The following is a 12,335-nucleotide window of genomic DNA, read 5'->3' on the forward strand; positions in this document are numbered from 1 at the left end:
TCTACTTTGTCTTTTGTTAAGTATTGCTATGCCAGCTTTCTTGTTTCCGTTTGCATGAAATATCTTTTTCCATACTTTCACTTTCAGTCTGTGTGCGTCTTTCGCCATGAAGCAAGTCTCTTGTGGCAGCATATTGTAGGTTCTACGTAAAATTCACTGCTTAGCTGCTGCACGTTGTTGAGGTGCCACGTGCGGCATGCGCTGACACTGTCTTCCCAGCGTGCCCCGTGGCCCCTGTGTGTGCACTGACGGGAGTCTTCACAGTCCCACCTGGATCACATCCCAGGCACCCCGTCTGCCTCTGCGCAGCTAGACCCAGTCTCTGCACTGATCTCACGCCAGGCCGTGGTATGGAGTGAGCGGGGCCAGGGCATTCGCCCCTTAGAATTGGGAAGTGCGGGGAGGTGGCCGCCACCAGCGCAGGTCTCTCTGTCCTGGTTGTTAGCAAGCCAGCCCGCGTGCTCCTCTTGAGTAGAGTCTAGGCTTCCCCAGCCATCCTGTCTGTCTCAGTGGGCTTCCCAGCAGGAAGGGGACTCCCCAGGGCAAGCAGACACCTTCTCTTCCTGACAGATCCCTCCCAGGAGTGCCGGTCCCAACCTGGTACCTTTCTTTTTTCCATCCTATGTGATTACATGGAGATCTTTCTTGCAGCTTTGGTTATGGGAGATCTTCTGTGAGTTTCCAGTTAGTTTTCTGTGGGAGTTGTTGTTCATGTAGATGTGTTTTTGGTGTGTTTTGGGGGGGAGGTGAGCTCCACGTCCTCATACTCTGCTCCCTTGATCCCCCTCTGTTGGGAGGGCTTGATTTTTGACTCAGTCTCTCGTTACAGGTCTCTTCAGGGTCTCTATTTTCTCTTGAGTTAGTTTTGGTAATTTGTATGTTCCTAGGATTCGTCCTTTTCACTTGGGTCACCTTGTATTTAGTGTAGGGATCATACAGTTTTGTAACTTAAATTTTTTCTTCAGTGACGTCCTTGTGAAAGGTGGTGACCACGCGTCTTTGTGAGGCACAACGTCGCTTCCAGAGCGCTGTCGTGTACCTGACCTTACCCAGTCTTCCCTGTGGTCTTGTGAGGAGGACGAGGCGGGGATGTTCCGGATGGAGGTTCTAGGTTTAAACCACCATTCAGCTGCCTGCTGGTGCTCGGTTTCCCTGCCTTTTACATCTGTGCCCCTGCGCCACCCGCATACTGAGAAACTGAGTAGCCAAGCAACACTTGTACAGTATTCACTGTGCCAGTTAATAGTGTGTTGTCAACCACACTGTAGGGATGAGTTGTGTTTTCCAGGTTTTCCCACTGATGCCCTTTTCCTGTCCCAGGACACAGTCCAGGCATTAGTGATCTTGTCGCCCCAGCGCCCCCTCCCCTCCAGGCCATGACTGTGTCCCAATCCTCCTGGACACTCCTGAGGTGTGCTGCGTAGAAATTTTGTAGAGTTCCTCAGTTTGGGTTTTTTTGATGTTTTCTCATCCCCCCGGTTTTTAACTCCAGAAGAAACATGGCAAAAGTAGTTATTTTTTTCAATATACTTGGCTTTTCACAGAAAACCTGCCTTCCTGTTTCTGACTTTTGCTCTTGCTTTCCGAGGAGGGAAAATGACTGTAGTGATTCATGAGGACGCCGGGACCCTGAGGTCTGTGTGGGAAGATCTTGCTCACGTGCTGTCCCACTGCTGTTGTTTTGGAGGTTAATTCCCATGAGGAGGCTCCCATCCTTCCAAGTTCACAGAATTTTTAGAGCTGCAGCCTCTGGTTGAAAGATTCGCTCTGGGGAGGTTGAGTGCAGGGGAGGGATTCTCAGGCCTGATGATGATGATGTCTTTTCTCTCAAAGTGGTATTTTGCTTTATTGTTTTATCACAAACACAACACATGTTGAAAACAGAACAATCAGAAGATAGGTAAGCCGGAAAAAAACCAAACACCTATAAACACCCATAACCCCATATATGGATGCTTTTCCAAATATACATACATGTTTATGTCTGGACACGATTTTTTCTTAACAAAAATTAACATAACTCATTAAAAAACAAACATTTCTTTTCCTTTAATATATGGTTACCATGCCCCATTTTTCTACAAAGATAAATCTCTACAGCATCATTTTAATAGTGTTGAGGGTTCCAGGCTCCTACTGTTAGACAATTTGGTAGTTTCCCTTTTATAAACAGGCACCACAACAAACAGCATGGAATTATGCAAATCCTTAATTCTTTCCTGAGGATAAGCATGTTGTTCTTTTTCATTATAGATATTTTTACTGATTCTCCGGGCCCTGCATCTCCCTACCCGACTCGTACTGTCTCTACAGCCAATTCCTCTGAAGTTATCAGCAGCGAAGGTGAGGTTCCCGGGGCTTCCAGAGAAAAGAGTAGTTGGTCAGGGAGGAGTGAGAAATTATGAGACTTAAAGCAAACAGATCTGCTCATTAGACGATTTTTAAAAATCAGTCTTCGTGGAGCAGGGTTCCTCGGAGCCTGCCTGGCACAGGCCCTGTGCTGGGAAGACTGGGCACCTGGGTGGGTATCTAGCAGCCGGGCTTTGCATGCGTAGTGGGGCCTGCGAGAGCCTGGGCTCCTTCGTGCTCTGGTTTCTGTTCTGTAAATGGTGGAATAAAAAGGTACTGGTCCTCCTCAGCAGTGTGGAGAGAGGACGGTGAGGACTCAGAACTCTGCCGTCGTCAGAGGAGGCTGACCCCTGTGCTCCTTGGGGTGCTGGCATTGTCCGAAATTGGGTCCGGAAGTCAAGTTTAATAATTTCTGAATTCTTAATGCTGTGACTTTGTTTGCAAAATGCCTTATGTGCAAGGTGAGTACTATTGCTGAGGAAACTGAGACTCAGAGGTTACATAATTTATCCGAATCACATAAAAAATGAGAAAGCAGAAGTGGCGTTTGAACCCGAATTTGTCTGTTTCCACATCCCGTGCTCTTTTCCCTGTGCTACACTTTGTGTTGAAAAGAATTAGAGTGTGGCCTTATTTAAGGTGCTGCAGAATTTAGTGACTGCTTTCTTACAGCCTTGGAGGGTAGCCAGCCTGTCACTGTCACTGAGCCGGGAACGTCTTGTGTACACTGGTGTTCCAGTGTGACTTAGCCCCGTTAGATGCCAGAGTCTTTATTGTATCATTAGCAAAAAAAGAAAAAGAAAAAATTTCCTATTCTGTTTAAGGGAAAGAAACCTTCCAAGGAGAGATCCACAGAGGGTCCTGGAGGCTCCTCAGAAACTTCCAGCCAAGTTCCTGGAAAACCAAGCAAACCAGAGACCAGCAGAGGAAGCAGACGAGAGGACACATCTTCTGAGGGTGCTGGCAGTGCACGTGCCAAAGGGAAGGGGAGCAAGGCGGCTGCCATCAGGAAGAAGCGGAGAGAGCCCTCCTCCAGCAGGGAAGAAGAGGGCAAGGCCGGGGGGCAGACGGAGGGGGCCCAGAGGCGTTCGCGGGGCCGGGAGCGGCGGGCGGCCGCCAGGGTGTCTTACAAAGAAGAGAGCGGGAGTGACGAGGCCGGCAGCGGCTCTGACTTTGAGCTCTCCAGCTCGGACAGCCATCGCCCATCCGACGAGGATTCTGAGCCAGGCCTTCCAAGGCAGAGGAGGGCCACCGCCCCTCAGAGGATGAAGGTGGGGTCCAAGAGGGAGTCCAGGTCCCAGCGTGGAAGCCACCCTCAGCCCCCTGGCTTTCCAGAAGCGTCTGTAAGCGCTTCCGGCAGTAAGCGTCAGAGAGGCAAGCGTAAGATGCCCGTGGATGGTGAGGAGGCAGACGGCCGGAGAGCAGCTGGTGTGGACCAGTGGCTGGAGGTGTTCTCCGAGCGGGAGGAGAAGTGGCTGTGCGTGGACTGTGTGCACGGAGTCGTGGGCCAGCCCCTGACCTGCTACCAGCACGCCACCAAGCCTGTGACCTACATCGTGGGCATCGACGGCGACGGCTGGGTGCGCGACGTCACACAGAGGTACGACCCTGCCTGGATGACGGCGACACGAAAGTGCCGGGTTGACGCCGCGTGGTGGGCCGAGGCCCTGCGACCCTACCGGAGCCCGCTGGTGGCGAGGGAGCAGAGGGAGGACCAGGAGGTGAGGCCTTGCGCGCGCGCACCTGCTGGATGCCCAGCCCCGTGTCGTGTTTGTAGAGCGTTACCTCAGTTAATTATCACAGCAGCAGTACGAAGCTGGGGTTATCGTAGCTGGGGTATTCATTTTACCAGCTGAACAGTTAGAATCTGAGAGATGAGCCGACCTGGTATTTGAACCCAGGTTGCTCTGGCTTCAAAGCCTGTGTACTTTCAGTTATTGCCCAGTTATAAATTTGGAGCTTGAAGTCAGGTAGGTAGTCCTGAGTGAAAGAGGAAAGCATGCAGTAATACAACTGTTCTCCCTTCTCAGCGTGCGCACGCGCAGAGGTGTGCCCGCCAGCATCCCTGCCCCGACCCAGAACACTCAGCCCCCAGCAGGAGGGCTGAGGAGATGGCTTGTCTGTGAGGGGCGCCCTGGGGGCGGCTTCTGGAGCAGCGCGTCCCTGAGTCGTGGGACAGCCGTGGGCCCGGAAGAGGGCCCGGGGCTTGTGCAGGGCCGCCCGCAGGGTGGGCAGACTTGCTGGAGAATTACTGCCAGTTCCCCAGGGCAGGGAGTCGTCCCTGTGCACTGCATCGCTCAGGGTGTGGCTCAGAGGTGACAGGGTCGTGGCAGTCGTGCAGAGCGTGTTGCGACTGACCTAGTTCAAGGGCTTGTCATGCAAGCTGGCCAAGCGGGGTCCCTCCTGCTCCTCACTTGCCACTCCTCCCTTGTCGGTCGGGGTTTGAAGAGATGCTGCGGGGAAGTGCAGGAGACCTGGTGAGTGGGATGCAGGTGAGAGCAGTGGGGTTGCCTGTGAGGAGCTAGGCGCCTTGAGGCAGCGGGGAGAACAGGTGTTGATCGTAGTGGACGGAGAAGGTGTGAGTGCTCGTTCTGGTTTCCATGGGAGCCGAGCTGCTGAATCCGTGTCACAGAATTGTGGTGTCACTTGAGGTGAGGCCTCCTCCCGAGAAAGGCTCTGCTCGGGCTGGCCGAGGTGTCAGAGGGCAGGGATGACTTTTCCGTTGCTGCGAGCTGCAGGATTACTGGCCCCTGCGGAGCTTCCGAGGCACCTAAACCCGTGGGACAGAACGCCAGGTCACAGCGTGGTGCGGCAGCCCTGGGGCCCCGAAAGCCCCACGGCACCGTCAGTTACCTGGGCAAGTTCAGGGGTCGCCGCCAACCTCCCTCCCTCTCCGAGCACCACGCCCAACGTCGTCTCTCGGCCTCTGCAGTTTCAGGCGAGGCACCTGGACCAGCCTCTGCCCACCGTCATAGGCACGTACAAGAACCACCCTCTGTATGCCCTCAAGAGGCACCTCCTCAAGTACGAGGCCATCTACCCTGAGACGGCTGCCATCCTCGGGTACTGCCGCGGAGAGGCTGTCTACTCCAGGTGAGGAGACGCCCGGCGGCCCGGGATTAGCAGCCTTCGCCGGGCTGGGGTTGGAGCTTCACAGTGTGCGCGTGCCGTTGTGGGCGAGGGGCACGGTGGAGAGGCTGTGGCCTGGAAATGAAAACCATGGGGATTAAAAGATCAGCAGGGGGAGAAAAGTTATGGGGGGAAAGATAAGTAGGACAGATACGGTTTATATGGGGCAATAAGAAAACACACCCCAAAAACAGAAGTCAAAGAACATGCAAAAGGAAGGAATAAAGGATTTGATAATGAAACTTAAAATGAGCGGATATTTTTATGGGGACAGAGTTTCAGTTTGGGAAGAGGAGAAAGTTCTGGAGATGATGGTGGTGGCGGTTACATAACAGTGTGAATGTACTTGATGCCACTGAGCTGTAGACTCGGAAGATGGTTTAGAGGGTAAATTTTATCTTATGTGTGTTTTTTTCCACAGTGAAAAGAAATTGCCAAAGAAGGGGGGGGAGGGGGAACAGCATAGAAAATAAACATAAAATATATACAAAGTTAAAACTGAGAAAAAATGTAATAACAAACTTAAGGTGAGTCAGAATTAACAATGGAAGTAGAAATTTAAGAAATGTTAATAGAAAGAAAATAAGTGATTTTTAGAAACTCTGACACGCAAGACCACAAAATAGAGGATGTTCTTAATAAACGGGAAAAGAAAGACAGAAAAGGAAACTTAGGGAAACTCACAGGAGTAGGTGGCTCAACTCCTCTGCCTGAGAGCTACTTCCTGCAGCTCAGCCCCGAGGCGAGGCATCCCCGACCCTCCGGTTAGGGTCACTGTGGGAGCTTTCTGCCCCCTGGCTGCTCAGGGGCCCAGCTGCCAACAGCGTCCAGGGCCTGGCGACCTCAATGGAGGATACAGCACAGGTGTCCTAAGTGCAGGGGACATCTGGTGGGAAGGGGGTCCCTGCCTGGAGAAAGTTTTAGAGGCAGACATTTTTTGTTTTTAATGTAGTAAAATATACAGAACAGAATTTACCATTTAACCGTTTTAAAAGTGTCCAGTAGCACTAAGTACATTCACATTGTTGTGCAGCCATCACCACCATCTCCAGAACTTTTCTGTCTTCCCAAACTGTCCCCATCAACACTAACCCCCCCCCTCCCCGCCCCCGCCCCCCAGGCCCTGGTAACCACCCTCTACTTTCTGTCTATGAATCTGACTCCTCCAGTCACCTCATAGAAGTGGATCTTACAGCATTTGTCCTTTTGTGACTGGCATCCATTGATGGACACTTGTGTTGCTTCCCCTTTCGGTTGTGTTTAGTGCTGCTATGAACATGGGTGCACAGACATCTCTTGAGACCCTGCTTTCAGTCCTTTTGGATGTATATGCCCAGAAGTAGGATTTCTGCATCACATGGTGATTCTGTTTAACTTTGTGAAGAACCTCCGCACTGTTTTCTGCAGTGGCTGCATCATTTTACATCCCCCAGCAGAGCATGAAGTTCCCAGTGTCTGTACATTCTCTCCAGTTCTTGTTTTCTGTTTCTTGAGTAGTGTCCTAATAGATGTAAAGTGGTTAGAAGCTGAGATTTATTCTGAACGGGTTGTCTGTGCCCACTTCCCCCTGCTATCCTTGTGAATGTCCAGGCGATGCCCACCTGCTTGCCCCTTCTCCGCTCCTACCGGAAGACCACGACCGTGACAGTCACTCCTTCAGGCAGAGATGTGCCCCTGCGGAGGGCACGCGTGTGGAGCCCTTGGCTCTGGTCCCCCCAGCAGCTTGTGAGGCAGGGAGGCAGTGCTCACCGTCCCTGATGGATCGGGGTCATCCCGCTAGGAAGAGGCACAGAGGAGGTGTGACCCTGTCCGGTGTGCTGTGCTGGACGTCAGCCTCAGCCCGGGGGCAGGCGAAGGGCTGGATGTCCACACCAGAGGGAGCTAAGTGCCCTTGCTCCTTGGAGCCCCACTGAAGGGCGGGCCTTGCTGAAGGCTCAGCAGGAAGCAGCTGGAATGGGAGGCGGGGTGTGGCTCTAAGCTCTGGGAGGAGAGCGAAGCCAGAGCCAGGTGGAACCGACTGTTCTGTGTACGTTCATCCTAACCTGTGTACTTTGTCAGCTTACTGTAGTCTCCGTGTCGTCGTCTTCTGGCTTCCCCACCCCTTCTCTGGACACTCGTCCCTCCCTCCCCCTCTCTGGTATTCAGGAGCGGACCAGACCCTGGGTGAGGGCTTGCACCTGCGCTGCTGGGCCCTTCCGGCGAGAGGAGGGAGAAGGCACCACGGGAAGCCATTTAGTTTGGGATTTGTGAGTGGATGCATCCCCCTGCGAGACAGCAGGTGCCTGTTAACCGTGGGCCTGACGCGGGCCCCTGGTGCTCCAGGAGACGCTCCAGGGCCGAGCTCCCCCTTCTCCTGGGGGGCCAGAGGAGGCAGCCAGGCCCTGCTGGCTACCGGGCGCGGGGTGCTTCGGTGGTTGTGAACCCTGTCTTGTCTCCCGTTGGCTCCTTAGGGACTGCGTGCACACCTTGCACTCCAGGGACACGTGGCTGAAACAGGCCCGAGTGGTGAGGCTTGGAGAAGTGCCCTACAAGGTAACGGCCGCGGGACTGCGGGCTGCTGTGCACGTGTGGGGACAGACTGTTCTGGCTTGAGAGGATCAGAGGAGAAGAGCATCTTTACTTGAGGACTTTGTAAGATGGGCCTTCCCGAGCACGCAGGAAGTCTAGGCCAGCAAGCAGCCCTCCAAGCCCCAGTGTTGTGGGTCAGAACCGTGTCACCCGTTTGTTCTGAGAGGCCGGAGCCCTGCCTGGCGTGGACGGGCCCACCCGCCCTCACTGTCCCTTCGTTTTGCATGTATGTGACCTTCGCTGAGTCTCACAGGAGTTAGCATCAGGATGCCTGTTGTTGTACAGATGAGAAAACAGGAGCTCAGAAAGGGAAACTTGTCCAAGGCCCGAGCTAGTGAGATGGCAGCGTGCAGCCCCAATGCCTCGTTCCCTCTCCGGCCGGTCAGCTGCCCACAGACGCGTGAATTCAGCGCAGACCACACAGGCTGTCACGGGACACAGGGCCCGCTTCAGCCGGCGGAGGACAGCGGCCAGTCATGAGAGACAGTCGCTTTTCTTTGTCAGATCCCTGGGAGGAGCCCTTCGCGTTGAGAGACCCAGGGAGCTGGGCCGGGGCGCAGGGGCCTCTGGCTGGTGGGAAGGGGCTGAGGCACAGGGAGCCAGCCGGTCACTGCCGAAGGCAGGCCCCGTCACTCACCGGCCACAGGAACATCTCTGAGTCCCAATTTCCCCTTCAGTGATGGACACCAAACACAGCATAGCTGTTCAAGACACAGGCTCTGGTCTCTACAAGCTGTGTGACTGTAGGTGGATTGTTTATACCTCCTAGGCTGCTATAAGATGGAGGCGATAATAGACTCTACCTCCTGGGTTTGTTGAAAAGATTAAGTAATCAATACACAGAAGCACTGAGAACAGTGCCCGGTGTACAGTGAACGCTCAGGAAGTGGTCGCCTTTGTTATAAACTGTGGCTGTCCCCTCCGGTGCAGGTTGTAAAAGGCTATTCCAACCGGGCCCGGAGAGCCCGCCTGGCTGAGCCGCAGCTGCAGGACTACAACGACCTGGGCCTGTTTGGCAAGTGGCAGACCGAGCAGTACCAGCCGCCAGTGGCCGTGGACGGGAAGGTAAGGGCCACGCTCAGTGGGGTCGGTACCAGGCCACCTCCCTCTGCGGCCAGCCGGACCCGGTGTGCCACCCTCCGCAGGTCCCCCGGAACGAATTTGGGAACGTGTACCTCTTCCTGCCTGGCATGATGCCTGTTGGCTGCGTCCAGCTGAACCTGCCCAACTTGCACCGCGTGGCCCGAAAGTTGAACATTGACTGTGCCCAGGCTGTTACGGGCTTCGATTTCCACAAAGGCTACTCCCATCCCGTGTGCGTGAGGGGCCTCCCGTGGAGGCCAGAAGGGGTGGGGGGAGATTATGGAGAAGGGGCGGGAGGTTGGTGTGGGGCTGGCGGGGGTTGAGGCCCAGTGGCTCTTATTTTCAAGGTTTTACTCTGGATTTGCAAAATCAGCCTTAACCCTCGATGTCCTATACTTTTACTCTGGCTTCCAACCAGAGGCTGCAAAACCAGTGAAAGCTGCGAAACCAGCACCCTAAAGATGTGGATTAAAACTGTTCTGGGGGTGGTCAGGGTGACTGAATAGGGTCAGCATCCTTCCTGGTCGGTGACCTCTGTCCTGCCCTGCAGTGGGGGTGGGGGAGGGGGCTGGGGAAGAGGACACAGCCTGGGGTCCACGGGCCTGCCTTCTGCGTGGGTGGTGTCTGCCAGCAGCTGTGGCCGGGACTGTGGACTGCTGACCCTGGAAGTACTTCAGGGCCCCGAGTGCTTAGGAGCAGCCCACTGTCCCCCGCGGAGGCGAGTGGAGAGGCCAGAGCAGGCCCAGACTCGAGAGAGACCATCTGTGTTGATCCCCACAGAACCGATGGCTACATAGTCTGTGAGGAATACAAAGATGTGCTCCTGACCGCCTGGGAGAACGAGCAGGCGCTCCTTGAGAAGAAGGAGAAGGAGGTGAGCAGGCAGGGCCTGGGAGGGGCCAGGACGGGGAAGCAGAAAGGCGGGCAGCACACACAGCGGAGCCGGTGTTCCCTCCAGCCTCCCTCACGCCACGTGTAAGAGGAGGGGAGAGTCCGGGCTCAGCCCTCTTTCTGGCTCTTTCTTCCGGAGGCACCGGGGAGCCAGCACTGAGCAACGACCTGCCTGCCCCTCAGAACCCTGTCTCTGTCCACCGTCTGCCTGGATCCGGGCTCCAGGGCCCGCTACCCCTGCTGCCGACACCCGCCTCTGTTAAAGGGAGCTGCCCGTGGTCCAGGTCCCGGACCCCCTCCTCCACTAAACACTTTAGAGTTGGTTAACAATTAAGAAGAGGTTTCTGGTTTTGGTGACTTGTGTGTGTAGCACTTTATGAATCACATCTGGTGTGGTTGAGAAACTATCTTAACCTGAAGTGTTATCTGTATCTTTATGTTCCTGAAACGGCAGTGCACGGTGTTTTCCATTCTGTTTGCTTTTGCAGAAAAGGGAGAAGCGTGCTCTGGGGAACTGGAAGCTGCTGGTCAAAGGGCTGCTCATCCGGGAGCGGCTGAGGCTTCGCTACGGGGCTCAGGTCAGAGTGGTCCTTGGAGGACACGCCAGGTTTGGTGGGGGTGGGTAGGGAACCAGGGGCCGATTCTGCTCAAAGATCAAGTCAGCTCTGTTCCGGTGCTACAGACCTGTGTCTCCCAGGCCCTGCGTCCTGTCCACGTTGAGAAAGGTGTCCTGGAGTCAGGCCTCGGCTGCTCTGCCACCCCCGCCCTGTCTGCACGAGAGGGTGCCCGCTATGGGTTGGATCTGGTGCTGAGCCCACTCGGGGGGGACAGGTGTCTGCATCTCCTGGCCTTGTGCTGCCCCTGGGGCTGTGACCACCCCCAGGCCCACAGGTGCTCCTTCAGGTCCCTCTCGCAGCCCCTGCGGGCTCCCATGGGGGCACAGGGGCCCCCTGGACACAGTCACGTGGAGCGGTCAGAGACGCACAGACACGCTCTGGGGGTAGCTGCGACCCCACGCACGGCTCTCCCCGCCCTCCCCAGCCCGTCCTCGCAGCAGTGGGCACCGAGCGCTGATGCTGTGCATTCGTGCACTTGTTCTGTTCAGAAACGAGGAAGAAAACGCAGTTACCTCCTGGATTGCTCGTAGCTCCCCGAGGGCAGTTTTGTGTCCCCAGCCCTGTGTGCACAGCAAGCGCTCTAGGACCTGCTGGGCTGAGCCCTGTCCTCCGGGTCACGGCTCGGCGCTGTTGGGGCATCGCTGCCTCTTGACGCGGCTTCCTCCACTGTCCCCCCCAGAGCGAGGAAGCCGCTCCCCACGCAGACGCAGGAGGAGGACTCTCTTCAGACGAGGAGGAGGGGACCAGCTCTCCAGCGGAAGCGGCCAGGATCCTGGCGGCCTCCTGGCCCCAAAACCGAGAGGTAGAGGAGAAGCGGAAGTGCCCCCGGAAGAGCAGGAGGGAGGAGAAGGAGGCAGCTTCCCACCTGTTCCCGTTTGAGAAGCTGTGATATGAGTGGTCACCTCCTCGGTGGCTCAGCCGTGCCCCAGACCTTGCTCCCGGATAGATCCCTCCTGCGTCCGACACTCGTGCTGTTGCAGACTCGGGCCCCCTCTCTGCAGGCGCCTCGTTGCCCTCAGTCAGGTCCCTGACGCCGCCTGACGCCGTTGGGGGGGAGAGCAGGTCAGTGCAGGCCGTGTCAGGGTGACACGGCTGGACCTACTTTCCCAGGTAACACTTCGTGGTGGCAGAAGACTAGAACAAAGAGCTAAAGTCAGGAAAGAAAAGGAAAAACGAGAATTAAAGAAATGTCAGGAAGAGTGGATCAATGTTAACCTAGATTTTATTCATTACTGGATACATTTATAAAGCCCTATGCACTGTAGATATTTAGGAGAAATAACTTTTATAACATTTTGAGGAAAAAAATAAAGCATTTCTCTAGAAAGACGTGACTCTACGTTTTCTTTCAGATTTTACATCAGATAAGAACACTGGGACGACAGTGATTTGTATGCAGGTCAGGTCGTGACTACATTAAAGATCAGATCTCGTTTTCCCACAGACTGGGAACTTACCATTACACACATGGAATTTTTTTCTTTCTATGTTTAATCCAGGAGATATGACTTAATCTTTGACAGGAGCCATTAAAAAAAATGTGAGTCAGTTTTATCCAAGGGAAACAAAACACTTGGGGTGTGACTCATGCAGCAAGAACTGGCAGGCAGGCTCCTGTTGTGAAACACATGGGGGTTGCCATGGAAACCGCCTGGTCTGGCACTTCGTGCACCAGAGCTGGCTCTCACCCTCCTGGAG

At 54.9% G+C, this 12,335-nt stretch overlaps 1 protein-coding gene and 1 long non-coding RNA gene across 6 annotated transcripts in view; one reads left to right on the forward strand and one right to left on the reverse strand.

The window, feature by feature from the left end:
* XPC (XPC complex subunit, DNA damage recognition and repair factor) overlaps nt 1-11,964 on the forward strand; it is a 34,157-nt gene extending 22,193 nt beyond the window's left edge. Inside the window, exons 8-16 of the mRNA XM_059940461.1 lie at nt 2,254-2,343; nt 3,174-4,070; nt 5,282-5,442; nt 7,929-8,010; nt 8,977-9,111; nt 9,192-9,361; nt 9,910-10,003; nt 10,509-10,598; nt 11,317-11,964. Coding sequence (XP_059796444.1) covers nt 2,254-2,343; nt 3,174-4,070; nt 5,282-5,442; nt 7,929-8,010; nt 8,977-9,111; nt 9,192-9,361; nt 9,910-10,003; nt 10,509-10,598; nt 11,317-11,526 — 1,929 coding nt within the window. The 3' untranslated portion in view covers nt 11,527-11,964. The remainder of the gene's footprint in view (nt 1-2,253; nt 2,344-3,173; nt 4,071-5,281; nt 5,443-7,928; nt 8,011-8,976; nt 9,112-9,191; nt 9,362-9,909; nt 10,004-10,508; nt 10,599-11,316) is intronic.
* Nucleotides 2,025-12,146, reverse strand: LOC132375238 (uncharacterized). 5 transcript variants are annotated; one of them, XR_009505969.1, is made up of 4 exons: nt 11,150-12,146; nt 6,672-7,254; nt 6,163-6,386; nt 2,025-5,553 (listed from the first exon to the last, which is right to left on the reverse strand). It is a non-coding gene; the product is annotated as an uncharacterized LOC132375238 (long non-coding RNA). The 5 variants fall into 5 exon arrangements; XR_009505967.1 differs by having other exon boundaries at nt 6,672-6,979; nt 7,080-12,146; XR_009505968.1 differs by having other exon boundaries at nt 2,025-5,119; nt 5,203-5,553; nt 6,672-12,146.
* Nucleotides 12,147-12,335: the final 189 nt, after the last annotated feature.

Source organism: Balaenoptera ricei, chromosome 11 (assembly GCF_028023285.1).
Source record: "Balaenoptera ricei isolate mBalRic1 chromosome 11, mBalRic1.hap2, whole genome shotgun sequence".
Lineage (NCBI taxonomy): Eukaryota > Metazoa > Chordata > Mammalia > Artiodactyla > Balaenopteridae > Balaenoptera > Balaenoptera ricei.